Source organism: Brassica oleracea, chromosome C9 (assembly GCF_000695525.1).
Source record: "Brassica oleracea var. oleracea cultivar TO1000 chromosome C9, BOL, whole genome shotgun sequence".
Classification (NCBI taxonomy): domain Eukaryota; kingdom Viridiplantae; phylum Streptophyta; class Magnoliopsida; order Brassicales; family Brassicaceae; genus Brassica; species Brassica oleracea.
In genome coordinates this window covers 186-26,518 of record NC_027756.1, presented here as the reverse complement: position 1 = coordinate 26,518, position 26,333 = coordinate 186, and the positions used below count along the sequence as shown (strand labels likewise).

At 39.9% G+C, this 26,333-nt stretch overlaps 6 protein-coding genes and 1 pseudogene across 6 annotated transcripts; 5 read left to right on the top strand and 2 right to left on the bottom strand.

The window, feature by feature from the left end:
• The first annotated feature begins 39 nt into the window (after positions 1-39).
• On the top strand, positions 40-5,537 carry LOC106317913 (annotated as a pseudogene).
• Positions 5,527-7,317, bottom strand: LOC106317915 (F-box protein At5g07670-like). The gene is made up of 2 exons (XM_013755726.1): positions 6,124-7,317; positions 5,527-6,047 (listed from the first exon to the last, which is right to left on the bottom strand). Exons 1-2 carry the CDS (start codon positions 7,113-7,115, stop codon positions 5,774-5,776), a joined length of 1,266 nt encoding a protein of 421 aa, XP_013611180.1. The 5' UTR covers positions 7,116-7,317; the 3' UTR covers positions 5,527-5,773.
• Positions 7,318-7,489: 172 nt separating this feature from the next.
• LOC106317916 (probable mitochondrial import inner membrane translocase subunit TIM21) lies at positions 7,490-9,693 on the top strand. The gene is made up of 9 exons (XM_013755728.1): positions 7,490-7,589; positions 7,663-7,772; positions 8,182-8,247; positions 8,334-8,352; positions 8,428-8,555; positions 8,713-8,891; positions 8,978-9,026; positions 9,129-9,248; positions 9,332-9,693. The coding sequence occupies exons 2-9, from the start codon at positions 7,668-7,670 to the stop codon at positions 9,488-9,490; spliced, it is 825 nt and encodes a 274-aa protein (XP_013611182.1). The 5' UTR covers positions 7,490-7,589; positions 7,663-7,667; the 3' UTR covers positions 9,491-9,693.
• LOC106317914 (cationic amino acid transporter 9, chloroplastic) lies at positions 9,668-12,521 on the bottom strand. Its single transcript, XM_013755725.1, has 8 exons — positions 12,209-12,521; positions 11,703-12,112; positions 11,458-11,634; positions 11,131-11,355; positions 10,847-11,023; positions 10,513-10,749; positions 10,082-10,177; positions 9,668-10,003 (listed from the first exon to the last, which is right to left on the bottom strand). The coding sequence occupies exons 1-8, from the start codon at positions 12,456-12,458 to the stop codon at positions 9,863-9,865; spliced, it is 1,713 nt and encodes a 570-aa protein (XP_013611179.1). The 5' UTR covers positions 12,459-12,521; the 3' UTR covers positions 9,668-9,862.
• Positions 12,522-13,079: 558 nt separating this feature from the next.
• Positions 13,080-15,442, top strand: LOC106314035 (ethylene-responsive transcription factor 5-like). The gene is made up of 3 exons (XM_013751982.1): positions 13,080-13,464; positions 15,045-15,322; positions 15,386-15,442. Exons 1-3 carry the CDS (start codon positions 13,080-13,082, stop codon positions 15,440-15,442), a joined length of 720 nt encoding a protein of 239 aa, XP_013607436.1.
• A 225-nt stretch (positions 15,443-15,667) lies between these two features.
• LOC106314034 (transcription-repair-coupling factor-like) lies at positions 15,668-20,090 on the top strand (the record flags this gene model as incomplete). The annotated part of the gene is given in 20 exon segments (XM_013751981.1): positions 15,668-15,957; positions 16,032-16,141; positions 16,144-16,247; positions 16,324-16,569; positions 16,657-16,791; positions 16,892-17,016; positions 17,111-17,168; positions 17,170-17,251; positions 17,406-17,476; positions 17,615-17,725; positions 17,727-17,777; positions 17,879-17,953; positions 18,025-18,106; positions 18,109-18,197; positions 18,313-18,357; positions 18,552-18,822; positions 19,011-19,084; positions 19,182-19,606; positions 19,722-19,777; positions 19,860-20,090. Coding segments are annotated over 16 exon segments (1,926 nt in total), but the record flags the coding sequence as incomplete, so codon positions are not given.
• A 1,247-nt stretch (positions 20,091-21,337) lies between these two features.
• On the top strand, positions 21,338-22,479 carry LOC106313476 (probable F-box protein At4g22165; the record flags this gene model as incomplete). The annotated part of the gene is given in 1 exon segment (XM_013751282.1): positions 21,338-22,479. A coding segment is annotated over 1 exon segment (815 nt), but the record flags the coding sequence as incomplete, so codon positions are not given.
• Positions 22,480-26,333: the final 3,854 nt, after the last annotated feature.

The following is a 26,333-nucleotide window of genomic DNA, read 5'->3' as shown; positions in this document are numbered from 1 at the left end:
TCTGGAGCTGGTGAAGAAGACGGGCAACGTAAACACAAACAATAAACCCAACGCGAACGAACGAACGAATATCCAAATCCTCTCAAGCCGAATCCTGCATTGAAGTTGGATCTCCGATGGCGATGCTCATGATTCCCTCCAAGGTCTCCAGTCATGTCCGGTTCTTACTTATGGAATTCAACGATTCCGACTATCACTCTCTGGCCCAAGAGATTTGTGAGGTGCTCTCTCTCTCTCTTTCTTTCTTATTCCTGCGTGTATATGATGACTCAATTTCTAGAGGATGAATTAAGCAATGGTTTGTGTTACGGGATCCATCATCGTTATGGTTTGTTCCATATCTTTTTTTTGTTCTTGAGAATTCTTGTGAAATCAAATTATTGCAAGAGAAAAGCTGGTGCGTGGCTTTGCTTGTCTATCGTTTTTTTTTTGATGATTCAATCTTCACTGCAGTTCTTTGACTATGGAGTAGAAACTAGCATTTGCGTTCTCAAGACCTGCTTCACCTTTTGGAAAGGAGGCCACACAAATACATTGCAACTTGAGAATGTAGTATCCTTGGTTCTCAAACGTGTCTTGGAAATGCCTAATTTCGCAACTCTTCTTTCTTGCGCACTCCAAGATTTTGAGGTCACTCCAGAGTTCGTCACTGCATTTCACTCTGATGCAAGCACAAGTGGTAACTTTCCATGATTCTTCTGTCCTCTCCGTTAGATATCTTTCGTTTTTGTGCAGCTGAGATTGACCGTCTTCTTTTTCTCCCAGAACATTTAGATTCCTTCATTCACCTTTTGTCCTCCCATCACTCTACTGATAAACTCCAATTTGTTCACAACCCTTTCCCTTCAGTGGAACTCCACGAAGCTGATGTTTTCAGGTTTTGGTTATTAGTTTCCTTTCTGTTTGGCAGAGATTGTATCTCTAAAATGGTTTCCCTCTTTGCTCCAGGAGCTTGGATTTAAATAGCCTTGATGCTATCTTAACTGAAACTGCGAAGGAGACTAGTGTGGGAGATCTCATAGAAGAATTGGGTTAAGGTATCACCTCTGATGCCTCACTATGCAAAGATATCTTGTCCCTTTTCTTGCCATTAACAGAGGCTGCTATCTCAAGAATTCTTGTCCTTGTTGTTCGTACATATGCTGGTCTTAAAGATGATTACGACACCTTTCTAACATTCAGTTTGTCCCTTGGATGTTGCACCCCAACCAAACTTCCCACACCAAAGTCATGGAATGTTGACATCCTTTTTGAGACAATTAAACTGCTAGTAAGTTCTAAAATCCTTGCTTCTTCCTCTGCCAAGTCACCGTTTTAGCTTCAATAGTAATATAAATGTTTCTCCTCTACTTTGTTATCAAACGATCGTTGTTCGTTTTCTTGACTGTGATTTTGTTGTTACTATCTGCTAATGCATTGCAGGCTCCTGGCACAACCTGGCCGAGAGTAATTGAAAATCTGGATCATGAAGGATTTGATATTCCTAACATGGAGGCTTTCTTGTTTTTCATGATGGTTGTTAGAAATATCTGCAAGGTGTGCTATCAGACTGGATCATCTTCATGATTTCTTGATTTCCGCTTATATTGTTGTTTCAAGGGTTTAAAACTAATTCTCGCAGGACCCATTTCCTCTTCATGCCGTTTGTTCTTTTGTGTGGAAAAATATGGAGGGTCAGCTATCTTTCCTTAAGCATGCAGTATTGGCACCGCCAGAAATATTCACCTTTGTACACTCTACTAGGAAGCTGGTGAGATCTATTTCATCATTGTCAGACATGTTCTTCTCCAATTAACTGTTACTAGTCTGACTAGCTATGTTTTTCTTAGTTGTCTATTGATAACATGCACATCGATGAGCAAACAGCACTTTCCAATCACGCATGGCGGTCTCTTGATCTTTTAGATGTGCTATGCCAGTTGGCCGAGAGTGGGCATGCTGTTTCAGTTCGTTCATTGCTTCAGTATCCACTGGCCCATTGTCCTAGAACCTTGCTTCTTGGGATGGCTCATATTGAAGTAATTTCTGGATACTATTCTTTGGTGATATAGGCTCTTAACCTCTATTTTTTTTAATGTTTGTGTTGGGCTGTGTACATGGCTACCGTTGTTGCAGACTGCTTGTAATATCATTCAGCGTGAGGTGGTATCTGATGTACTTCCCCTTATGATAAAGAATACCCAGGATATTGGTTTTGTCCTTAACCTCTGGCAGCTGAACAGAGAACTTGTTATTTGGGGTCTTTTAGATGCCCAAAATCTCGGACTAGACAGCATGCTCAGAATAATTGATATCTTCCATGAGCTTAAGGTAATTATGGAAAAAATTCGAGTTATTTTCATTTGCATCCCATAAGTAGCTTGGAGGAGTAGCTCAAGTTTTGCAATCGACCCTAGCTCTATTACCTTAAATTGTTTCGTATTCAGCTTTTCTATATTTATCAACTAATCATTTGCCGATATAATTATTTCAGATTCTCTCTTCTGTTATAAACTCAGTTCCGCTGTCACTTGGCATCAAATTGGCAATCCTTGCCTCACAGAGAGGGTTTCTAGAGATTGAGAGTTGGTTGTCAAAATGCCTTTTTCTGTACAAGGATGTCTTTTTTGAGGTAGTATATTATTTCTTACTAGCAAGTTTGCGTTATGATTTCTCTTTAATTGAGAAAATGGCATACACATTATAGATTCATGTTTTGTAATTTCAGGAGTGCCTCAAGGTTATCAAGGACATTCATTTTCAGAAATCGAAGGATATTTTTTCCAAACAGTTCCGTTCCGCTGATCTCATGTCAGATCTTTGTTTGGATGCAACATCTTTCCTTTTGAATGTTAGTTTCCCCTCTTGGTTTCATACATATGTAAGATTTATTTATTATCTGATAAAATCTGATGTTGGTGCAGGCTTTGAAACCGCATATTACATCACGTCAACTGTTTGAAGAATTAGAAAAGGTCCATGAAGCAGTTTTGAACATAGGAACTTTTGTTGCTGCAACGGAGAGAAAGGAGAATCCAATAGAGGTAATGTAGTATGATGTACTTTTGAAACTTGAAAAGCATATGACCTTTAGGTTATTATGATGACGAATGTGTCAAAATTCTACTGTTTATTTCGACAATGACAAGGAAAAGGCATCTTTTAATCCAGGCTCCACCTTCAGAAGTTCAGGACAAAATGTATTTCATAATGAATAATGTCTCAGCAGCAAATGTTGAATCCAAAGGGAAAGAATTCTCTGAAATTTTGTCTATTCAGTACTACCCTTGGTTTGCCCAGTATATGGTCATGAAAAGGTATATGTTGTCGTGCTATATGTACGCAAGTGATGATAGGAGTTTCCTCTCTCTTCTTATTGCTTTTTTCTGTTTGTGTTAAATTCGTTACAGAGTGAGTACCGAGCAACAGTTTCATGACTTGTACTTGAAGTTCTTGGACAAAGTTAATTCCCAGCAATTATACAAGGAGATAGTCCAAGCTTCCTATGAGAACTGCAAGGTAACTTTTTCAAAGGTTTGCTGTGCTGTTTTTATTTTGTTGGGACATCAGTCCTTAATTACTTTTCTTTTCCAGGTTCTGTTAGGTTCAGCGCTCATAAAGTCAGATTCAGAAGAGCGGTCCTTGCTTAAAAACTTAGGCAGTTGGCTTGGGAAGGTGACCATTGGAAGGAATCGCGTTTTAAGGGCGTGTGAAATAGATCCAAAATCACTGATAATTGATGTAATTCTTGCTCTTTATTTCACTGTTTTTGGTTCTCATTCTTTTTTTGTTGTTGTGGGACTTATTATTATCTTCTCTTTGCAGGCATATGAAAAAGGGCTGCTTATTGCTATCCTTCCGTTCACTGCAAAGGTTTGCGTGGGATGATCCATACGACTAACTTTTTAATATGATTGTAGGCTGGATTCTAAGTTATGGTACTTCAGGTTTTGGAATCCTGCCAAAGCAGTATTGCATATCAACCTCCGAATCCATGGACTATGCCTATACTCGGGTTACTGTCAGAGATTTATTCAATGCCAAACCTTAAAATGAACCTGAAGTTTGAGATAGAGGTATGTACTGAGTAGAATTTGAATATGATGGACCAATGTTCCACTTGTGTATCAAAGAGTTGTTTTTCACTTCTTCAGATTTTTTTCAAGAACATTGGGGTTAATATCAAAAGTGTAAAACCAACTTCCCTTCTGAAGAACCGGAAGAGAGAAATAGATGGAAATCCTGATTTTAGGAACAAAGATTTTGGTGTGGCCCAGGGATCCCAACCACAGATGATCGATGAGTTTAAATCTGAAAATATTTCTCCGCAAAACCATGTAGAGCTACCTACCAATGCAGGCGTTCATTCAAAGTTATTGCCACAGGTTAATTCTGACATCACTGTTGGTTGTCCCTTTCACTGCTATGAATTTTCCCTCTTGATGAAAATATGATACTTGTAGTCTCTCTACGTACAAAATTTTGGTTGTATATTCGTTTTGGAGGTGTTTGTTTACTCTATTGTTATGTTTGTCTCTATGGTTCAGGCAACCATGCTTTTTGCTGAATGGTGTCAGATCTGCAGTCACCCTGGTGAAAATGATGCATCACGTACCCGCCATGTCTTGCATTTATATCAAAGTGGACTACTGAAGGGAGATGATAAAACTGAGAGCTTTTTCCGTATTCTTACAGTAATACCGCCTTCAAGTATTTTCAGCATCAACACATGGAAAATATTCAAGAGGCCTTGATTATTGAGCTGGATTTCTCTGTTTCCTTAGGAATATTCTATTGCTCATTGCATATCATCTGGGGAAATGAATTCTGGTGCCCTGCAATCTACTCAGGAAGTTCAGGAACCATCATTTGTTGCCATCGATATCTATGCCAAACTAGTGTTTTCTATCTTGAATGTAAATATTGTTACTTTACTATTTCATCGCATTCAACTTGGCTCAATACATTATCTGGCTTAGTTTCTATTCTGCTCCCCTTCAGTATTTTCGTGAGCAGGAGTCTAGCTGCAAATCCTTTCTTCTTTCGAAGGTCAGACGATTTTTCATTTATTTGTGAAAAGATTAGACAAGGTTTGACATTGATTTCTGACTGCAGATTGTGACTGTCATTGTGAGATCTATTTTAAAGGACGCAGATGACGAAAAGACACCACTTTATCCAAGACCATATTTCAGATTGTTCATCAACTTGCTGCTTGATTTATCTTCCCGGGACCATATAACCGATAGTGAAAACTATCAGGTGCGTCTGATTTTGTCTGTAAAGTTGTTGCTATCTATTTTGGTATTAATGTTCTAATTGTTTTAGCAGGTTTTAATAGTTTTCGCAAATGCATTTCACGCGCTGCGCTTCTTAAAATCCCCGCGTTCAGGTTACCGACATATACTTGTTTCTCTCTGCTGTTTCCTAACGTCAAGTCAGCAAGCCAATAGTCATTACCATCGACTACTTCATATCACGAGCTCTCTTATATCAGCTTCAACCTGCAGAGACTTGGTCACCCATACACCAGAATGACCAACAAAGGAACTAAAAATCCCAAGGAGGGATATGTTTTATTCTCTTGATGTGCCTCGTATTCTTTTAAAGTTTCTATCAACAGTAGTATAAAGATTACACTAAGACAAGTTAACCCGTATGCCTTCAAAATTCAAGGCGTACAGGAGTTGCTACATTTACAACGAGGAAGCTGAAGGAAGACATGCATTGTTCAGTAACAATACTGTTCCCCTGCGAACCTCTTACTGCCTGCTTCTCCGGTGATGATTGACCTTCAACCCTTTAAACTGGTAAAAAATTTACCGCCTTTTCTCCACATTCCGATGCCCTCAAGATCTGCAGACAGTAAAGATCTCGTGTCGGGTCTCCATTTGAGCTCTTTCAGCACAGAGAAGAGGGAAGCAAGTTCCGGAGTAACTTCGCTGTCTTTTATCTTACTACAGGAGACTACCATTAGTCTTTGAAGACCCTTCCATGAAAGAAGTACTGATTCTAGACCTCCTGTCGTCAGCAATGAGCAATGTTCGAGATAAAGTAGCTTCACTCTCCTAACAAAGACACACATTTTCCATCAGAGAAGGATCATAAAACAAAAGGTAAAAAAAAAAAAAAAGGTTTCCTTACCTACAGAGTGAGGCTAAGGCAAACAAATCATCTTGGAAACCCCAGCAGTTACGGAGCACAATATCCCGAACATTGCCACAAACTAGAAACAAAGATTTGGTGCTCTTCATATCCCTCAGGTGACACCGTTCTAAGTGCAACTCCTGGAGCATAGGACAGACTCCGAGATGCTCATCGAGTCCGGGATTAGAATCGATAGACCTGCAAGAGCGAAGCTTGAAGGTCTTGAGATTGGCACAGAAAGAGAGAGCAGCCAACCAACCGGCATCCATCCTATGGTCATGAAAAGTCAAATCCTCGAGCATTTGGCAGCACTCCCCAATTGCCTTGATGCCATCATAACTTCCTTCACAACCACATAGTTCGAGCTTCACTAGCCTCTTGCAATTTTGAGCAAGAATGGTTAACCCGATGTCGGACACCACCACGGAAGTGGTGAAAAACCCCCCATCCATCCTTGCTGTCAGCTTCAGTACCTGCAGATTTACACATCCTGAAATGCCCTTTAAGGACAAATCTCCGCAACAATGGAGCTCCAGCTCCTGCAATGTAGGACACGTGTCGGAGAGGGTGGCCAGCCCGTATTCGTTCGCGCCAAACACAGCAATTCTCCTCAAATTGGGATACTTTTGGGCAATCAAGTGGAGTCCTTGATGAATCCTGTCGGAAGACAAGTCATCATCATCATGGGTACTGCTGCTGATAGGAAGAGAGAAGAAGGAAGAGGGTTTAAAGGACAACAAGACACCCGAGTTTGGCGCGAGCCGGAGACATGAACTAGGGACGGTATCGATTTGGGTGAGAGCAGGGAAGCGTGCGAAAAGGCGACCAGACTCGAGAAAGTGCCAGTCGAGGAGCTTAAGAGATGGAACCAAGCGGCCGTGAAGAAACAACCAACGCTTGCAGACGAGCGAAGTGGAGAGGTGGTGAGAAATGGGAAGCTTGGAGAAGACGCGGAGGAGGGAGCTGTCATCCAAATTGGAATTGTGCATGTTCGATGAGGAATTAGGGTTTCTTCTGATTTCACTTTCTGCTTTTTATCATTTCAAAAGTTTTAACCACTTCTTCTTACCACTAACAGCTTTTGCCTTCCTCTCATCTTCTACCCATACACGTTCGTTAGGGGTATTATCAACTTGTTGTTTCTTTTCTTTTTTGTATTTTCAAATCTATAAACAAACACAAGGTAAACTTTGGGTTAGGAGTATCTTTCTTATCATGATAAGGATGCCGAAAAAAACAATTTAGGATTTTGTCTGTATTATTTACTCAAGAATAACTAACTATTTTCGAAGCATCAATTGGTATTGGATTGAATTTTATTGGGGGAAATGTGATAGGGCCCAGAAGGAAATTGAGAGCCCAGGCCTAATGTTGAGCCCACATTACTTACGTGTCACGTGTTGACGGTAAAACCCCAGAAGCGGCTTCGCTCGCCGTGCTGCGCAACCCCAAGCAGAGAGGAGGTAGGTTTTAAGGCTTCCTTCTTTATCCCCCCGGCGGCTCCTAAGTTTTCATTCTATTATTTTGTTGGATCAGAGATTATGATGAGCTTCCTAAGGAGATCCATCGGCAGCCTTTCCAAATCGAAACTGGCTTCGACCGTCCCGTTTTCCTCCGCTTCACATCCTTATGCAATCCGAAAATCGGTTTGTCCTTTTCTCCTTAGCACTTTGTCCAGAGAAACTAGCATAGAGAGAGAGTGGACTTTCAGCTATTGATTCTTCCTCTTCTACATAGTGATGAATTGTTTGTCTTTTGTTTAATAAATAGAAACGAAGGAAACTTAGCTTGAACAAATTTATTTTCTTCTAATCCTGCTCGAGTTCCCAACATCAAATACACTTACCATGATGTGAATGCTTGCTTTTCTGGTCCTGCTTTGATCTCTACAGTGACAAACAAACACCTTCTTCTGTTGCTTTTTATTATTAATTATGAGTTTTAAGTTATTATGAATCCCTCGAGAAACACTTGTTCATTTCTTTGCAGCATCCCTTATTCATACTCTATGCTTGTTTCTCTTCCCTTTTAATTGTTTCTTCTTTCCGGGTGCAGTTGATAACCCTTGCACAAACAGGAGCATCAAGGCAAGCCATTCCCGATTCTGGTCTCATGAGCCTGGTAAGATGTTTAGGGTTTAATAACTTCCCTATTGGCCATCATAGCTGCTAGTTTCATAGCTCTTATCGTGTTTTTCCCTTATGCAGGTCTCAAATGGAGCTAAGGGTCAGCAAAATATTAATGTGAAATTTCAAATCCCAGGGTTGTATAGTGGTTGTTCTGACGATGATCTGTTTGCAGGACTGTTGTTTGGCTTTCGGAATCCCCAACGTATGGAATCTTGTCCAGTGAACATCAGGCCCTCTTGCTTGTTGTCTAGATCTTTTGCCTCGAGAACTTCTAAAGAACCTGGGAAACATCAGAATAAGGTGTTTATAAGAATATGCTTCTGACCTCCTTGTTCCACCTTTTAAATCTCTCTTCCTTTCTTTGCTGGCCCCAATGAGACAACTTATGTCAAATATTACTTGCCGTGTCATAGACATTAATGCTTCTCTGCCGATCCTTTGCAAAAATGTTCTACAGGCTAAGAAAGAGGTGGTGACTGTGGAGGATCCTTTTGATTCTCCGACGTACCATATCCCGGAGAAGCCGGTAACCTTTACAGAAGGTGCTTCCTACAGTTTTGTTATTCTGGCCGGGCTTGCGGTCGCTGGGGCTTCTGGGTACGCTGTCTTTAAAGAGCTCATATTTCAACCAAAAGAGTGAGGCTTCAGAACTCTAGGTTGCTTTATATTCATTCTCTGCTGATACTTGGGGAATCTGAAGACTCTGTATTTGTATTGTATAGGTACAAGGTCTTTGACAAAGCGTTGAAGAGAATTCAAGATGACGGTCAGGTAATAAGAAACCATACATTGATGATCATATATGTGGTGTGTTAAGCCAAAACATTTGGAGATTAAAAGCGCAACGTTACTGTGATTGACTTGTATGTTTAGGTGAGGGTAAGGATTGGATCCCCCATCACAGGCTACGGACAAGAAACCAGAAACCGAGCTGCTCGCCAACGTATACCTAACAGAGTATTTACAGATGAAGACGGAGTCGAGCATGTGGAGGTAATTTTATTCTTCTGCCCATTAAATTCTCTATAGAAAAGCTAAGGGAAACTTAATCAAAATTGAACATGCTTGCTTTTTAGGTAAACTTCTTCATCCGTGGGCCTCGCGGAGCCGGGAAAGTGTACACAGAGATGTTTAAAGACAAGGCAGATAAGGAATGGAAATACACATACCTGATCGTAGATATTTTAGCTCCCTCCCCAGCCAAACTGATGCTGGAGTCCTACTTGCCCGCCTAGACACAACTCTCTTATATCTATTTTATTGTGATTCAGTTTGGTCCAGTAAACACTCATAAAAGGCTAGATTGTTTTATCAGTTAAGCGTTATTGAGAACAACGAGTGTGACAGTTTTACACTTGTGCTTTAGTTTTATCATCAATTCTGGGATCAGACATCTGTTGCACTAGCATTGCTAAATTGAAACACATAAGTTTTCATATATTAACTTACATAATTTTTACGAGCATCCTCAATTTTTTTCAATTTACAATATCTAAATAACTAATCCCATTCAATCTTGCACACTGTTTTTGTCTCTCACACAACGCAGTAATTCTATCACCTACTCAATAGAGGATTCGCGTAGTGGAAGCAAACACTCTTAGCTTTTACCCAGAGTCACTTTCACTTTCAGGTGCCCTCTGATAAATCAAGGTGCTTGCATCGGCATGGTACTGTCCATACAAGGCATAAACCGCAGTTGCAAGCACACTCACAACAACAAATCTTATCCATGCTTCATAATGCAACTGCAAAAGTAGCACAAGCTCAGAGTTTAAATCATATTATAAGTTCAAGCAAGGCATTAATACAAAAGCAGGTGTTACCTGCGCAAATAAGAAGATGTTAAAGAAAATGCAGACGCATGGCACAATGGGCACACCAGGACAGCAAAACCCCGAACCAAGAGACTGAGCATAAGCCTGTGGAAGCGAAAAGCTGAGGGTGTTAACATGGATAATTGCTAGTCAGGCATTTGTAGAGAAAACCACTAAGGTATATTTTGACTGCATCGCTATCTCATTTCTAACTGCTGCTACCAGACTTGTCTAAAAAGAAGAGTGCCAAAGTTGAATCAATTGCCAACGACTTTTAAAGTATCACCGTGGAGTTCCAAGTGCCAGACCATACTACTTTTGGTTTCTATGTGTTGTTGTAGGAATACTTAATATTAGCTTCTCAACTCCAGCATTGATTTAATTATTTTGGCGCAATGTAAGTAAGAAGAGAGTATTTGCTTATGCTCAAGGCTACTTACTCGACGATAATGGAGAACTGCTGAAGCACTAACTGCCACACCTACTGAGAGAAGAAGAAATATAACTGAAGCACTAAAACGGTAAAATACGCCAGCACCAAAACCACTGCATGCAATTATAACAAGGCAAATGACGCCTTCATGCCAACTTGATGTCCATCGATTGGACGACTCCCTTTCTTTCTTATCGTTCAATCTCAAAGCTACAACACAAGCTGCAACGACTGAATACCCAGTCTGAAACAATGGAAAACCAAAATCAGTGAAAAGGAGAAGTGCGATCCAAAAACCAAAAGGGTATATAATAAAAAAAAGAGTTAAGACCTTGACGTACCAATGTACCAACTGACAGAATATGAGAAAGGCTATGCACATTAAAGATGCCAGCTAAAACAGCAGCAACAATGCCACACCAGATTTGAGAATGAAGAGGTGTATGAAGAGTTGGGTGTATTCTGGAAAAGAATGAGGGCAACAGACCATCCCTTCCTAGCCCCAGATACAACCTGGACTGTTTTGTGGAAAATATCATCAGAGATACCTTGTTTAGTATGAGAACAAGTGACTGAATCAAAGATACCACTAAAAAAATCCAGGTACATATATATATATATTAACCTGAACATAAAGACCAACAAGCAGAGTAGTTGTGAGTCCAGCAACAGCACCAATACTGATTAAGACTGAGACGAACTTCATACCCTTTGATGAAAAGGCTTCGGCTAAAGGAGCATCTTCGCTGAGGAGATTAAAAGGGACCATCCCAGTGAGCACTAAACAGACTCCAATATACAAGGAGATACATACAAGAAGGCTCCCCATAATTCCGATTGGGAGGTCGCGCTGAGAATGAATGGGTAGGAATGAATGAAACAGTGACACTGCGTGTGCTAATAATAATAATCGTATCATTGGAAAAACATAATATATAATATTGGGCAAGACCTGAGGGTTGTTGGATTCTTCAGCAGAATTAGCAACAGCGTCAAATCCAACATAAGAAAAGAAGACTACAGTAGCTCCAGTGAGTACAGCTTTAAAACCATTAGGGGCGAAAGGGGACCAATTTGCTACATCAATATCAAAAGCTCCGGCACAAATAACAACGAGAACGATAACGACCTAGACAAGAATCAATCAAAATGAATCACCTTGAGGTAAAAAATGGGAAAGAAAGTGTGAAGACAGACCTTGGTAGCAGTCATGACGGAGTTTACAGCGGAAGATTCTCGCACACCCTGGCATAGAACAAGGGTGAGGAGCGCAAGTAAAATGGGAGCCAAAATATTGAAAGAGAGAAAGCCTCCGAACAACTCTTGGCCGCTTCCAATCCAGAGAGGAATACAGCCCTTGAAAGCTGGAAAAAGCTCAAGCAGCGCAACCGCATAGCTTGCCAAGCTACGAGAGATACTAGCCGCCCCAATATGATAGTCAAGCATGAGCTGAACGAAAACGAGAAAAGCGGTGATCTCGTTGAAAGCTGAATACGAGTACATGTAAGCTCCCCCAACAACAGCAGGGAAACGAGATGCAAGTTCTGCGTAACAGAGAGCGTTCAACACGCACGATGCTCCCGCTAGCAAGAAGCTGATCGTCACTCCTACAGTCAGGTATGTATATATATATAATCAATCATTTGGATTGTCCCCCCCTCCCTAAACCAAATCTATTTATGATGATAAATTCCCCAACTGACCGGGTCCAGCATCGCGAGCGACGGTTCCCGTAACTACGAAGACGCCGGCGCCGATGGAAGCGCCGATACCCAACAGTATGAGGTCGCAGAGGCCGAGGCGACGAACTAAAGAGTCGCCGGAGGTGGAGCGAACGGCAGTCTCCAAGGACGGAGGAGCCAATGATTTAAATCGGCGAGCTGAAGTACACAACTGGGAGAACCATGTGGCGGAGGAGAAGCGTTCTGTGCTGGAACCTTGGTGGCCTCCCATGGAATCTCGACTTGAGATCGAATTGGGGACACGATGAAATGAAATGCCAGATCGATCGAGATTATCTCGAGAATCCACTTATATCATCTATTGGGCCAAATACAGAGCCCAATAAAATCAGCGAGCCCAAGAATCCTGTTTATCGAAAGGGAGAACCAGTTTGGTTGATCAATGGCCGAAAGAACAAATCAAATTATCGGATACAGCAAACACATGAAAGGCAATTTATCACTAGACTCCATGAAAACCAAATTATTTCAAACAACACAGGCTGAAAGTTGTCAGTTTTTGTATCGGATAAACTAGTTTATAGAAGAAAACTAAATCTTAAATGAACTACTGTTTGTATAAGAAATATAAAAAAGGCCTCGTGGTGCCATGCAAAAAAATACCATTCATCGATCAAAGATTCATTTGCCTATTTTTATATTTGGCACAATGATTAAATAGAAAAGAACATCGAGTAAAACGTGACGAGTTCAGCGTTTCCAAGCAACTGCAGATTTATAATAATGATATCAAAGTACAGGCGGGTGTATATTATATATATATATAATATATCTATCTTCTCCCAGCAAAACCTGAAATCCAAAACATCAGAGCGCAGTAAAAGTGAAGAAAATGGAGGGAGAGCTCAGTTGGGATAACGGCTCAGCAGTTCTGGATTGGATTCGTCGGCAATTGCTGGAGGACGATGATATCGATCTGACAGCTTCAAGATCTCTAGCCACAGATTCATCGTCCTCGTCGTCGTCTGTGCCGCCAAGGAGAGGAGCCACTTACAAAGGCGTCAGGAGAAGACCATGGGGGAAATACGCAGCGGAGATAAGAGATCCCAGCAAGAACGGAACCAGAATGTGGTTGGGGACCTACGAGACCCCTGAGGAGGCGGCCGTGGCGTATGACCAGGCAGCTTTCAAGATGCGAGGCTCCAAGGCTATGCTTAACTTTCCTCACCTTATCAGCAGCGCACAAGAGGCACAGGCAGTCAAGGTGTCTAATTGTGGTAACAAACGCCAGCGTTCGCAGGAGCCCAATTCTCCGGTAGTGCCTAAAAGGCGAAACAACATCAACATAATTAACCAAACGGCTAGACTTCCTTCCCTCGGATTAAAGTCTGTATTTAAAAATACCTACAATGAGTTTATGAGACTCTAATACCTTTTTTTTTCTTTCTTTTTTATCTTGTTTTGTCCAATCCAAATTACAATCCATATTTTGCTTTTTTACTATTTCACTACTACGAGCTTATGCATCTTAATTAGCAGATAAATAGTGAGTTCCGGGGAATGTTACAAATTAACTTACCTCTTAGGTCTGCTTGGCTCTTCTTCATAGTCTATCACTCTATTTGGTTCACCAAATATCTCTTCGTGCCCTCTCAGTTCAACTACAGCCTGCACACAGTGTAAGTAAGACTACGTAGAAAATAACATTTCCCGTTGTTCTAGTCATAAATAGTCTCCATTGTCAAATATCATCATATGTGATCCCCAAGCATAAAAAAAAAATCCAAACTACTAGATGCTCTCTTGGGTAAGAAGACTACATGTTTCTAGTTTACATTTAGGATTCTTTCCTTATGTGAAAGCACATGATTCTAGCTTCGTGCCATTCCAAAATACAATCAGAACTATGTCCATCCGAGGGCCACAAACTGTAAAACAAACAGCTAACTTGCCTATAAATCGAACCGTCAGATCTTCTGATGTGCTCAACCTAAGCATCAAATTATGTTCGTGAAAAGGACGCTCACATAAGATCTCAAGCAAGCGTACGCCATTGATAAAAACACATTATTCTAATGTCAAATTTGAGTTCTTCTGAGAATCGTACTGTTAGTAAAGTTAAGGAGATATGGAAATATTAAGAAGATAACCCTCACGAATGATGTTGAAGGTATATTTTCGACCTTGGCTTCAGTACACCACTGGTTGGAAAGAGTGATCATCATCAACTAGTACTACGCTGTAAATGACTTTGAATCAGCTTGGCAAAGATCCTTTTTACAAGAAAAATAAGAAACTGAATAAAGTAATTGTCACTAAAATTGCTGGGCCATGTGCAGTAAAAAAAAACTATATTTTTCGATTTATCTTGAAATTTATGGGTTAATTAATAAACTCTACGAAAAGATCAAAAAAACAAAATTCTGATAAATGCTACTATATATACTGAAGTTTAGCCTCTTAAGTATTGTGTAAAAAATACATAACCACATTCTACATTCGAGCTAATAATAAATCACTAAAACCAACCACAACGACTAAAGCCAGCCTTTGTATTTCACCACCGAATCCCTACCTTCCTATGTTTTTATTATATGAAGGGAATGAAGCTTTTAGTGTTAAAAAGAGGGGACATCATATTTATTTGAAGACAATTACAACATTGGGCTGCAACGTAAATGGGCCGAAAGAGCCGCAGACATTAGAAGGCTCAGCGAGACGACGGCAACCCCTTTTCAGATTCTCACTTCATCTACTCCCAGCTTCCGCCGGCGTGACATGTAGCTCAATCAATTCCCTGTTTCAGGACCCGACTCCTAATTCTTATTGAACCATAATCTCTTATCATTTCTCTTAGAAAGTGGATTTAGGCAGCTGGGGATCCAGCTGCTCCCAGAAGAAATCGGGTCGGAGCGTATTCAGAAGATAATTGATGATATGGTTAAAGTAATGAGATTAGCTCCTGGAGTTGGCCTTGGCCTTGCTGCTCCTCAGATTGGTGTCCCCTTAAGAGCCTCATCATGGTCTTCTTCTTTTGAAAGAGGAATGATTAAACCGGTTTTCGTGGTGATGATTCAGATTATTGTTTTGGAAGAGGAGACTTCTGCTCAAAACAGGCGTCTCTTTGATCTCATGGTAATAAACATTTAGTCATTGGAGTTGTTAAAAATTAGTAGGGAGTTAACTTTTGCGTGTTAGGTAATGGTGAATCCGGAGCTTAAAGCGAGTAACTTGGGAAAACAAGGCAAACGCTGATTCTCAGAAACACAAAACCTTGTGGACAAGGTTGTTCGAGAGGGGAAGATTATATGATACAGGAACAGCTATCAACCCACACGTCAGCTAAGTGAGAGACTACAAGTCGCTCCTCCTTTCCCCGAAACTCATCATCTTTTCCACTGGTCGCTGTTTCCTCTCTATCTCCGCAACTGCCGCAAAACCTACAGCGACCAGGTGGAGAGAGAAGCATGAGTTTGCTGAAAGCGATTCAATTCCCATCCTAAGGAGGCCGAAAAGTACATTCAGATGGTGAAGGAACAACAAGAGAGGGGTCTGCAGAAGCTCAAAGGAGGTTCAGACGGTGGTTTCAGCTACAAGCTTGACCCTTACACTCTCCTTTCCGGTGATTATGTTGTGCACAAGAAGGTTGGCGTTGGCCGTTTTGTCGGCATTTAGTTCCATGTCCTCGAATATGTCTTTATAGAGTATGCAGACGGCATGGCTAAGCTTCCCCTCAAGCAGGCCTCCCGTCTCCTCTTCCGATACAACCTGTAACGTTCTCTCTCTTCCTCCCTGTCTCCGTCTCTTGTTCTATGTTGACGCCCATATTTGTCTTCTGTTTCAGTCCTAATGAGTCCAAACGGCCTCGGACTTTAAGTCGGCTGAGTGACACTAGTGTTTGGGAAAGAAGAAAGACCAAAGGCAAACTCGCTATTCAGAAAATGGTTGTTGACTTGACGGAGCTCATCTTCATAGGCTTAGACAGAAGAGATTTCCCTATCCAAAAAACCCTACCATGGCTGCTCAATTTCCTTATAACGCTACACCTGACCAGAAGCAGGTCTTGCTGCTTTCTCTTTACTACTTCTCATCAATTCATATTCCTTCCCCTGAACCTGACTTCTTCTACCTTGCAGGCTTTCCTTGATGTTGACAAGGATTTGACTGAGAGAGAAACACCTATGGACCGATTCATATGTGGAGACGTTGGATTTGGTAAAACTGAGGTTGCTCTACGTGCCATCTTTTGTGTGGTCTCAGCTGGCAGACAAGCTATGGTTTTAGCACCCACTATTGTATTGGCCAAGCAACATTACGATGTCATCTCTGAGCAGTTTGCCTTTTATCCCCAAATTAAAGTCGGTCTTTTAAGTCGGTTTCAGGTATTCAGACCACTGTTTTTTTGCCTATGAATTTGTCCCAAGCAAAACGGGTAATTTGACCATAGTCACATGTTCGACATTGTGCAGACCAAAGCAGAGAAGGAGGCGTATTTGGAAATGATAAAACACGGTCATCTCAATATCATTGTAGGTACTCACTCCCTTCTCGGAAGCCGTGTTGTGTACAGCAATCTAGGCCTTCTTGTCGTCGATGAGGAACATGTAGGTAGGTTGTGTTCTAATTCATTGAAAAATATAGTCATCCCATGGTCTCTCTAAGATTCTTGGGTTAGTTTATGGAATCTCTCTTTTTACTTTACAGAGATTTGGGGTCAAGCCGAAAGAAAAGATTGCATCTTTCAAAACGTCAGTGGATGTGCTTACCCTCTCCGCAACACCCATACCAAGGACATTATACTTAACTTTGACTGGATTCCGGGATGCCAGGTGGTGACAGGATGTGTTTCAATTAATAAGCTAACTGATTGAATATGATGAGACTAATGACCCCCTTTGTCCCCCCCCCCCCCCCTTGTTTTAGTTTAATCTCCACACCGCCACCGGAGAGGATTCCAATAAAAACCCATCTTTCACCATTCCTTAAAGGAAAAGGTTATCAAAGCAAGAAAAAATGAGCTGAATCGTGGTGGCCAAGTTTTCTATGTCTTGCCTCGGATTAAAGGTAAAATGCACCATAAGCGGTTGACTTTATCGATATTATCTCTTAGTATGACTACCTCTGGTCTTGGTCAACTTAGACCCAAGTAGAATCAGAAACTTTTTGGCCATACATTTTTCATTTTCGGTTTACCACTTTCAATTTTCTTATCAATCAGGACTAGAGGAAGTGATGGATTTTCTTGAAGAAGCATTTCCAGATATCGACATTGCTATGGCACATGGGAAGGTATGTTATGGCCTTTTGTTGCAGTACTCGACATTTGGGTGCTCCTCATTCATAACATATATCACATTTAATGGAAATTCTCCTAACAAATGATGTTGCTGTATCTTTGATTATCCTGCTACGCTGATGTATTCACAGCCATACTCAAAACAACTAGAGGAAACCAAGGAGAGATTTGCGCAAGGAAAGATCAAAATCCTCATATGCACTAATATTGTTGAAAGCGGACTTGATATTCAAAATGCAAATTACCATAATCATCCAGGATGTTCAACAATTTGGGTTCGTTCAGTTGTACCAGGTGCCAAAGTTATTTCTTAAACATTGCTATTGCAGTTAGCCTGGAAAAGAGCTTCTTAGATATCTTCTCTTGGTTGGTTGTTGTCAACAGTTGCGTGGAAGGTTGGCCGGGCTGATAAAGAAGCTCATGCCTACCTGTTTTATCCTGATAAATCGCTGCTCTCTGATCAAGCACTGGTATTGGGGGTGATTTTATCTGTTCTATTCCCTTGGCAGACTGGTATGTAATGTACAAGCTAACTGTGCAGGAAAGGCTTAGTGCTCTTGAAGAGTGTTGTCAGCTTGGACAAGGTTTCCAACTTGCGGAGAAAGGCATGGGTATAAGAGGCTTTGAACAATTTTTTGTGAACAACAGACAGGAGATGTTGGAAATGTTGGGATCGATCTCTTCTTTGAAATGCTTTTTGAGAGTCTATCCAAGGTACTTTATGACTAAGGCCTCCTTCCACATATTTCTGTCTGATCATGACACTGATGAGCATTTTGTTTTGTTTTTAATTATTGACTTATGAGTCAAATTTTTTTGTTGTTTCTAGGTGGAGGAACTCCGTATTTTTTCGGTTCCATATAATCAGGTGAAGGTAGTTTCTATTTTGAACTTGTAAGAACGGTTAAATAATTTAGATTAAAAGAAGTGACACATGATCAGGATATTTCCAGTGTCTGTTGTTTGTGCACGACTAAGGGGAGAAGTTAAATCCTCAATGCAGTTGTTATGCGTCGAACTGTAGCAGTTAACGGGCTTGTAATTCTTTTTATCTTCTCTGTATTCCAGATTGACATAAATATAAATCCTCGGCTTCCGTCCGAGTATGTAAATTACCAGGAAAATCCGATGGAGATCATCAATGAAGCCGAGAAAGATATGTGGAGGGCTTTACATGGGATATGTGCAGGCGGAACTTTTGTTGGAGCTACCAAGAGAACAGTTACTGAACTGGATGTTCCAGTGCTTGTCAGTACTGCATGCATCACTCCCTGCTCTTATCCATGTATACCGATCTTCAGAGTACCACAAGCAAGTTAGGGGAGAAGTTTTTAAACAGGTTAGATGTCTTATGAGTTATGACGATGATCAAAGAGAGTGATGACTGTCTTTATGATTTTCACTAAACCATTGTTGCAATGGAACAAATGTTTTTCGGATATTAGTAACTGTTTAATATTAGGTGCATACATTCGTTTTCGTACGTCATTTCCTATTTATTCTGTTGTTTTTGTTTTGTTGCTACAGCTCAAGGACAATCGCACTATATACGAAAGTTATGTTCCGATGAAATACAAACGGTATTACAAGAGGATGGCAAAGTAAGTTATTTTAATTTCTCATTAAGTCCTCTAAGCCATAATTGGTTTGATCTATAAAATTTTCTCAGTTTCAAATTCAAAATTACATGAATGACAGACTTGGAGAATGGGGAGACCATATTACCCTACAACCTGCGGCAGATAGGGTAAATTTTCTTTGTCTCAGTTTTCACAGCACTTGTATTAATAGTTAAAATGTACCTAAATAATGATCTTTCCTTTGTTCTCGTATCACCTGCTCTAGTTCTGTTGAGTGTTTTTTTCCTCTAGGTAGTCTTCTTCATGTCCTTTATTTCATATGGATGTTACATGAAATAGGTAACACTTTAACACATCTTCGAGAAGCCATGTAAAGTAACCGCTGACTTTTGTGGCATTGGGCACTGTTTTCTTTACCTTTTTCTTACAATTTTTTCCATTGCATCTCCCTTGAATAGTTTGCAGCAACCATATGGCTGCTGACATCCTTCATAGACACTTGTTTCATTGAAATCATGCCTCAAGACCAAGCACCTAAACGTGGTGAGACTCCAGAATATATTTCCTTTATCCTTCACTCATCGCTACTTGATCTGAAGTAGCATCTGGAAAATGCACTCTTACAAATTTGTGGCTTTATATGTTGGGAATGGTGCAGAGTGTGGTTAAGTTTCTGGTCAGAGGTGCATTATAACTCTTTATACGACATTGAAGGTTTGTCTTGTGTTTACGAAGTGTAACAAAATGGTGGCTTTGTGCTTGAGGATACTGATTATGATCTTCTTTCTGAGTGCAGCGGTTCCAGGTTCAGCAGAAGCCAAAGAGAAAACATTGGTTGTTCTAGAAAGCAAGCCTCTCACATGGACAACATCTTCGTATTATTTTCTCAGTATTGTGCATAAGCCAACAGTTTCAGACGCCTTAACTCTTCCTTCATACTTGTATATACACGAACTAGCTTGAGCTACAACATTTTGAAGCCAAACAGAATATTACCCTATATATATATATATATATTTTTTTTTTTTTTTTTTTAGTCTTGGTACAAATTTCTATTCCTGAAGCATAAACAAATACTTATGCACAACACTGGACGCTTAAACGAATCATCTCAGGGATTTGCTGGCCCATTTTGAATGCTCGTCAGCATCCATAGTGCACATTTGAAAAATGACACGATTACTTCCACTTGACCAAGTGGTTTAAGTGCAAATAATTTGTCCTATTTGCAACCATCCATTCTCTGGTGCTTTCTATGTAGATTGCCTCCCAAACAACTGCAACCAACTTCACGCTCCAACTGAGAATACATAAGACCTACTGTCAATTAACACAACAATTTGACATCAAATTGAAACAAAAGCATATGTACATGGACTCCAGCAATGTCAGGTCGACAAAACAAGAAATACTCATATAGTCAGTCCAACTATCTTAGACTAGATATATGATATTATGATTTCACAAAAAAATGCACCGGACCTTGTAATCTTGTTTAGTTTTGACTAGCACTGGCAGTAATTTGTCTCTCTAAACTCTAAATATTACAATGCCAAAAATAATAAAGTAGGTAGTGACCAACTAACAAGCATATGAAAAACTGATAGTCACAGGAAGCTTACATTCGGGAAAGATGGATCTCTTCAAAGAGAAACGATCTGCTTTGTTGATATTAATATTATCTAGAAATTATATATTTAGGTATGTTGTTTGGGTTAGCACTTTGTTTAGATACGAATAGTTAAACGTAGCAGAAAGTTATACAAATATTATTGAAACATTTTGAAACATTTATCCATAATAACCCTATTCCCTTATACCCCTAAATTCCCAATACCCCAAATCATTCCCACTACCCCTACTAATCTCAAATATTCTAAATCTCATATATTCCTAATCTCAAATACCCCCATAATCCTAGGGTTTAGGGTTTAGGGTTTAGGGTTTAAGGTTTAGGGTTTAGCGAATTGTTAATTAATTCAACAAGATATTGATTAATTAAACTTTACTCTGTATCCAAATCTTTTAATTCAATGGTTGTACTGAATACATGTGTAGACAATTTACAGTAGAAGACATCAACTTTGCCGAGATATTTATAGCTTCATCTGCCAATATAAAAAAAATGCATATGAGGACATAATAACCGGCTAAGGAAAATTCGAAAAAAGTATCAAGTTACATGTCGAGGTTAATCTAGTCTTGTTACGCATGCCACCGTTTAGGTTCACAAATTATTTTAAAACAATGCACACTTCCGTAATTTCGTCTCCAAATTTGTATATTCACCTAAATAGCCCTTTTAAATAATATATATTCACAACTATGTAAAAATATTTATTAAATACGCCAATCCGTTAACCGCAGACATAATCTGATAAAACCCGTAATTCGCATGGACCGTGAAACTCACGGACCTAATATTTATGTGTCCGGCATAGTACTCTTTGGGCCAGACCAGCGGATCTTAGGCCCGCTTGACACCTCTACGGCTTAGGGTAATGGGCTCGAACCCATTTTAAACAGAATCTATTGTGACCCTAATTTAACAACCCCTGCAAAAACAAACAGTCGGGGTGGTTTCAGGGTATCGCATTCTCGATGAAGCTGCTGCATAAACCTAATTCTTACAAGTTACAGAGACGAGGAGATAAATCCAAATCCTGGTCCGAGCTTCCTCAAGATCTCATAAATTCAGTGTTGGAACGCCTTGACTTTGCTGATTCTCGACGAGCTGAATCCGTATGTTCGTCTTGGTACTCTGCTGCGAAACGATGTGTGGCGAAAAAGCAGATCCCTTGGCTGATTCTCTTGCCCGACGAAGACGACAAGATCAACAACCATTGGTGCAAGCTGTTCAATCCCGGGGAAAAGGACAAGCTTTACAAAATCCGAGATGAGGATGTTGAATTCGCAAACAGTTATTGCTTAGCAACATATGGTAATTGGCTCTTTATGGTCGCTTATTGGTATAATCTCTACCTTTTGAATATATTTACCCATGAGAGGATTGATTTACCTCCGGTGGAGTCGCAACTAGGAACGACAAAGCTGGAGCGAACCTTAAAAGGTTGGTTTTGTATTTCGAATGGTCATCGCAAAAGGAATCACAAAGATATTATTATAGTATCACCTGTGTTTTGGATTGACGAACACACCAAAGAATACCTAGTTTTGTGGGGATTTGGCGAATGGTGTGTTCCTTATTCCAAGAAAGGAGATACGTTCTGGAATCAGATTCAAATTCCCGTAGATTATGGTTGTTCTCACTTGGTTTACAAAGATCAAAAGCTTTACTACCTCCTAAAGGACTACATTGGTAGTAATGGTTTTATCAAAATATTCGACTTCTCCGGAGAGATTCCGCGAGAGACCTTTCAGTGTGGTGGTGTTCCAGGCAACATCTCTTCACTTGAGGATTACCAATGCGAAACTTGTAGTCACAGTAACAGGAGATGTCCTCTATGTTGAAAACTGGGCAACACTTTTCACTTCACTCTGGTCCTTCCGCGTCTACAAGGTTTATTCATCAGGTTTGTTTAACAAGTATGAACAGGTTGATTCTTTGGGCAACGAGGCAATGCTTTTTGATCTAGGCATCACTGTGCTCGCTAATGATTACATTGTGGGTGGTTTTAAGAGAAATTCCATCTACTACAAGACTACTTGTCATGAAAAGAACACTACTCAAATTTGTCTCTTCAATTTCGAGACAAAGGAGATGGAGCCGCTGCACAAGTTTGATTGTTCGTCCCATGAACAACTCGCAAGATCTCTATGGTTCCTACCAAGTTTCAAGCAGACATAATTCATCTCAACTACTGTATGTTGTTTTATTTTTCTTTGGTTTCCTAAAATCCTCTGCTATAACATCACAACTGCTATGGTGTCATCTGGTTTGGTTAATGACTTCCCTAATTATTATAATATATAATAAAAATCTATTTTGGTTATTGGGTAAGTTTCGGTGAGGAGATAAATGTGCTACATAAAGCATATACTGAAATGAGATGAATTAAATAATTAACCGGATCCCAAAATATCAGCCTAGATGAAACGAATGGTATACGTAATGTGAAACTTCTCTCGCTCGCTTTTAAGAGATTCTTGATTAGTCTATTTCCTTCATGCCAGTGTCTACGAATTATGGATGAAATGATAAAAATGATAACCCTGACATACAAATGATAAAACTCAGAGGCAGTTAAGTAACCTTGAACAATGTCCTTGTAGAAAACTCATGCCATTAGAAACGTCTCCACCATCAATTGTGTAATGGTGATGCATATTCTCTAGCTAAATCAGCTTTTGTTTGTTTAAACAGTTTCTCCCTTAGTGGAGTTTGAAGGTTTAAAATCTCTAATTGAATACACCCCCTTAATGTGTATGGTGTGGATCATTGTTGTTTAATATCACAAGTGCTATAACATTCGCACAATTGCTTCCTTTTCTTAATGTTATATTGTGCTTTAGTTGGTATCTTGTTCTTGGTATCTTTGAGGTAATTTTGGTTAGATCTTATGCTTTAGTTTTAGTTTTCGATACAAGAACATACTGCACAAAGAGATCATCAGTGACAGTAATTGTGAGGTTTTAACCTCCTTAACTCAAGCTTTATGTCTCACAAGCACACAACTACTAGTCTTGAAGCTTAAGAACTGACTTGAAGAATGTAGAACAGAGACCAACAAACTGAAACAGAAAGTGATGCAGAGACGGAGAAGTGTTTAACAATGGAGATGCAGAGAATATGAATATGATGCAGATCTGTTAAAGAAGAATGATGCAGAGCTGGAAAAATAAAGGGAGCACACAAGATTTAACGAGTTCGGAACCTACATCTCGCCGGGAAACCTCCCGAAAATCCACTAAACCACTTTAAGATTACAGCTTTGTTCTCTCACCCTCTCCGGTAACTTACAAAGCTCTCTCTTTCTTGTTTCTCTCTCTTTTCCCCAACCCTAGCACTCCTTCCCTCTTTCTCGTCTACTCCTAAATGAATAGAAGTAAATGAGACAAAACTTGTGGTCCCTAAACTTGGTCTCCAAGCTGGTTGTACGAACTACTCTCATTGGCTCTTTCAAGTAGGGTCGCGAACTCCATATGATAAAGCAACAATGAGAACTTTAGCTTGTGCTCAGACCCTCCATTAGAGTCTTTTCTTTTCCTTTGAAGACTTGAGACAACTGTTGCAATCAGAATTGACTCCTTCCTCTTCATATTTCTTTTGTCTAAGCCACTCAAACTCAACAGTAATGTTCATGGCAAACAAAAGAGTCGTAAAAAGTGATGATCAATAGATATCAAATAGAACCAGGGCAGCCAATTTAGAAAGCCTTCTTAATCAAATATCAAGTCGAAATCCAACTAGAGATAATGGATGAGCAATTGCGATAGGCTAAAACCGGTCCTCTACACAGACAAGAGCTACGTGATCCGTGAAAGAGATCCTGTTGGGGAAATGCTGTTTGTTACGAGAGGAAATCTTATAAGTGCCACCACCAATGGAGGACGAACAGGGTTCCTCCCTCGGTGTCGTGCATCTCAAGGCAAGTGATTTATGTGGAGATCACCTTCAAACGTGAGCTTTAGATCCTCAATCTTCATCCCATTTTCAAGGACAGTTCATATTTCCTATGCATATTTGGTTGACACGTGTACAGCCCGACTCTAACGGTAAAAAATATTGTCACATGGGGCCACCTGGATTCAAGATGACAAATATTTTGATCACCGACTTTGTTTCTTTTTTTTCAAATATCAACCGTTGAGATCACATCTTCCACGAATCGATATAATGCCTTCTTCTTCTATGATAAAAGCGCAGGGGATCCAATGACTAAACACCTCGCTCGATTCTAAAGAAAATTCGCAAGGTTCGATTTCCATGTACGATGACGAACATGTTCTCTGTTTCTGAAGTTTCGTCCTTTTACAGATCTTTCTTTCCTCGTTAGAGTTCCCTTCCGTCTGTTCTTCTCGATAAGGTAATGATGCTTACTTGGTCTTGTGAGTTTCGCATACTCTGTTTCTGGGTTTTGGAATTTACTCTCTGTTGTTTGTTTCTGAATCTGATTTAATCATAGATTTATCTTTCTACTAGTATTCACGTGCTTGATTTCTCTGAAGAATGATAATTCGTGAGATTTCCTTTAACCTATAATCGTTCAAACTTGTGTACATTGTTTCTTGCTTCAGTTTCCAGATTCGTAGAAATTGCCTTTACTTAAATTAAAGTTGTTCGTTCAGATTAGTGTGTGTCCTTTTTTATTACGTATGCGTATGTAAATTACAGTTTTTTTAGGGTTCTCGTGTACCTATATATACTCGGTAATCTCCCTAAACTCAAATTGAAATTCAAATAAAGATCATTACTTTTTTTGCTCTGTTTCAGGTTATGTAATCAAAAACACCGTGGTGTTACCAACTCGATGAAATATTCGACCTCTCCACATCCCATCCGCCGGAGAGCTTCTATGGTGAACTTCAACGGCTACTTCAAAGAGTATGATTCTTCAGTTATTTGTTTTAGTTTGCTTTGGAATCTTTACATAATCTGAGATTTGCTAAAACTCGAGTGTTGTTTCTTGTTTTTCAGGTTTGAACTTCTCCCAGATAATAGTGGAAATTCACGTCATCTCCATCACGGGAAGAACCGTTCGGTTTGCGTGAAATTGATACGAACGATCGGTTTGCTTCTTCATCCTCTTTGCTGTTTTGTTTTATGAAGTGTTAGTGTTAATGAAATATGGTAGACAAAAACAAATACGTAGCTTAGACTTTAGGATAAAATAGGATTTATCTACAAGGAGAAAGCTGGTAGGATAAAGAAGCCCAATACGATAGGCCCATTAGATAATTAGGGATGGGGGAATCTTAGATATCTAATTAGCCCAATTTAGCAGAAGGTTAGCTCAGGCCTAGCCGAGTCGAAGTTTAGCTGGGCCTAATTGAACCCTAAAACCCCACTATCCCCCATATATATCCCCCTAATCTGAAATACTTTTTTTTCTCAAATAACCCTAATCTCAAATACCCTTTTATATCTCAAATAACCCTTGATCTCAAATACCCTTTATTCTCAAATAACCCTTAATTTCAAATACCTTAATCCTAAATACCCTTTATTCTCAAATAACCCTTAATCTCAAATACCCTTTATTCTCAAATAACCTTTACCCCTAATCTCAAAAGCCCTTTAATCTCAAATGCCCTTTAATCTCAAATACCTTTTAATCTCAAATGCCCCTAATCTCAATACCCTTTTAAT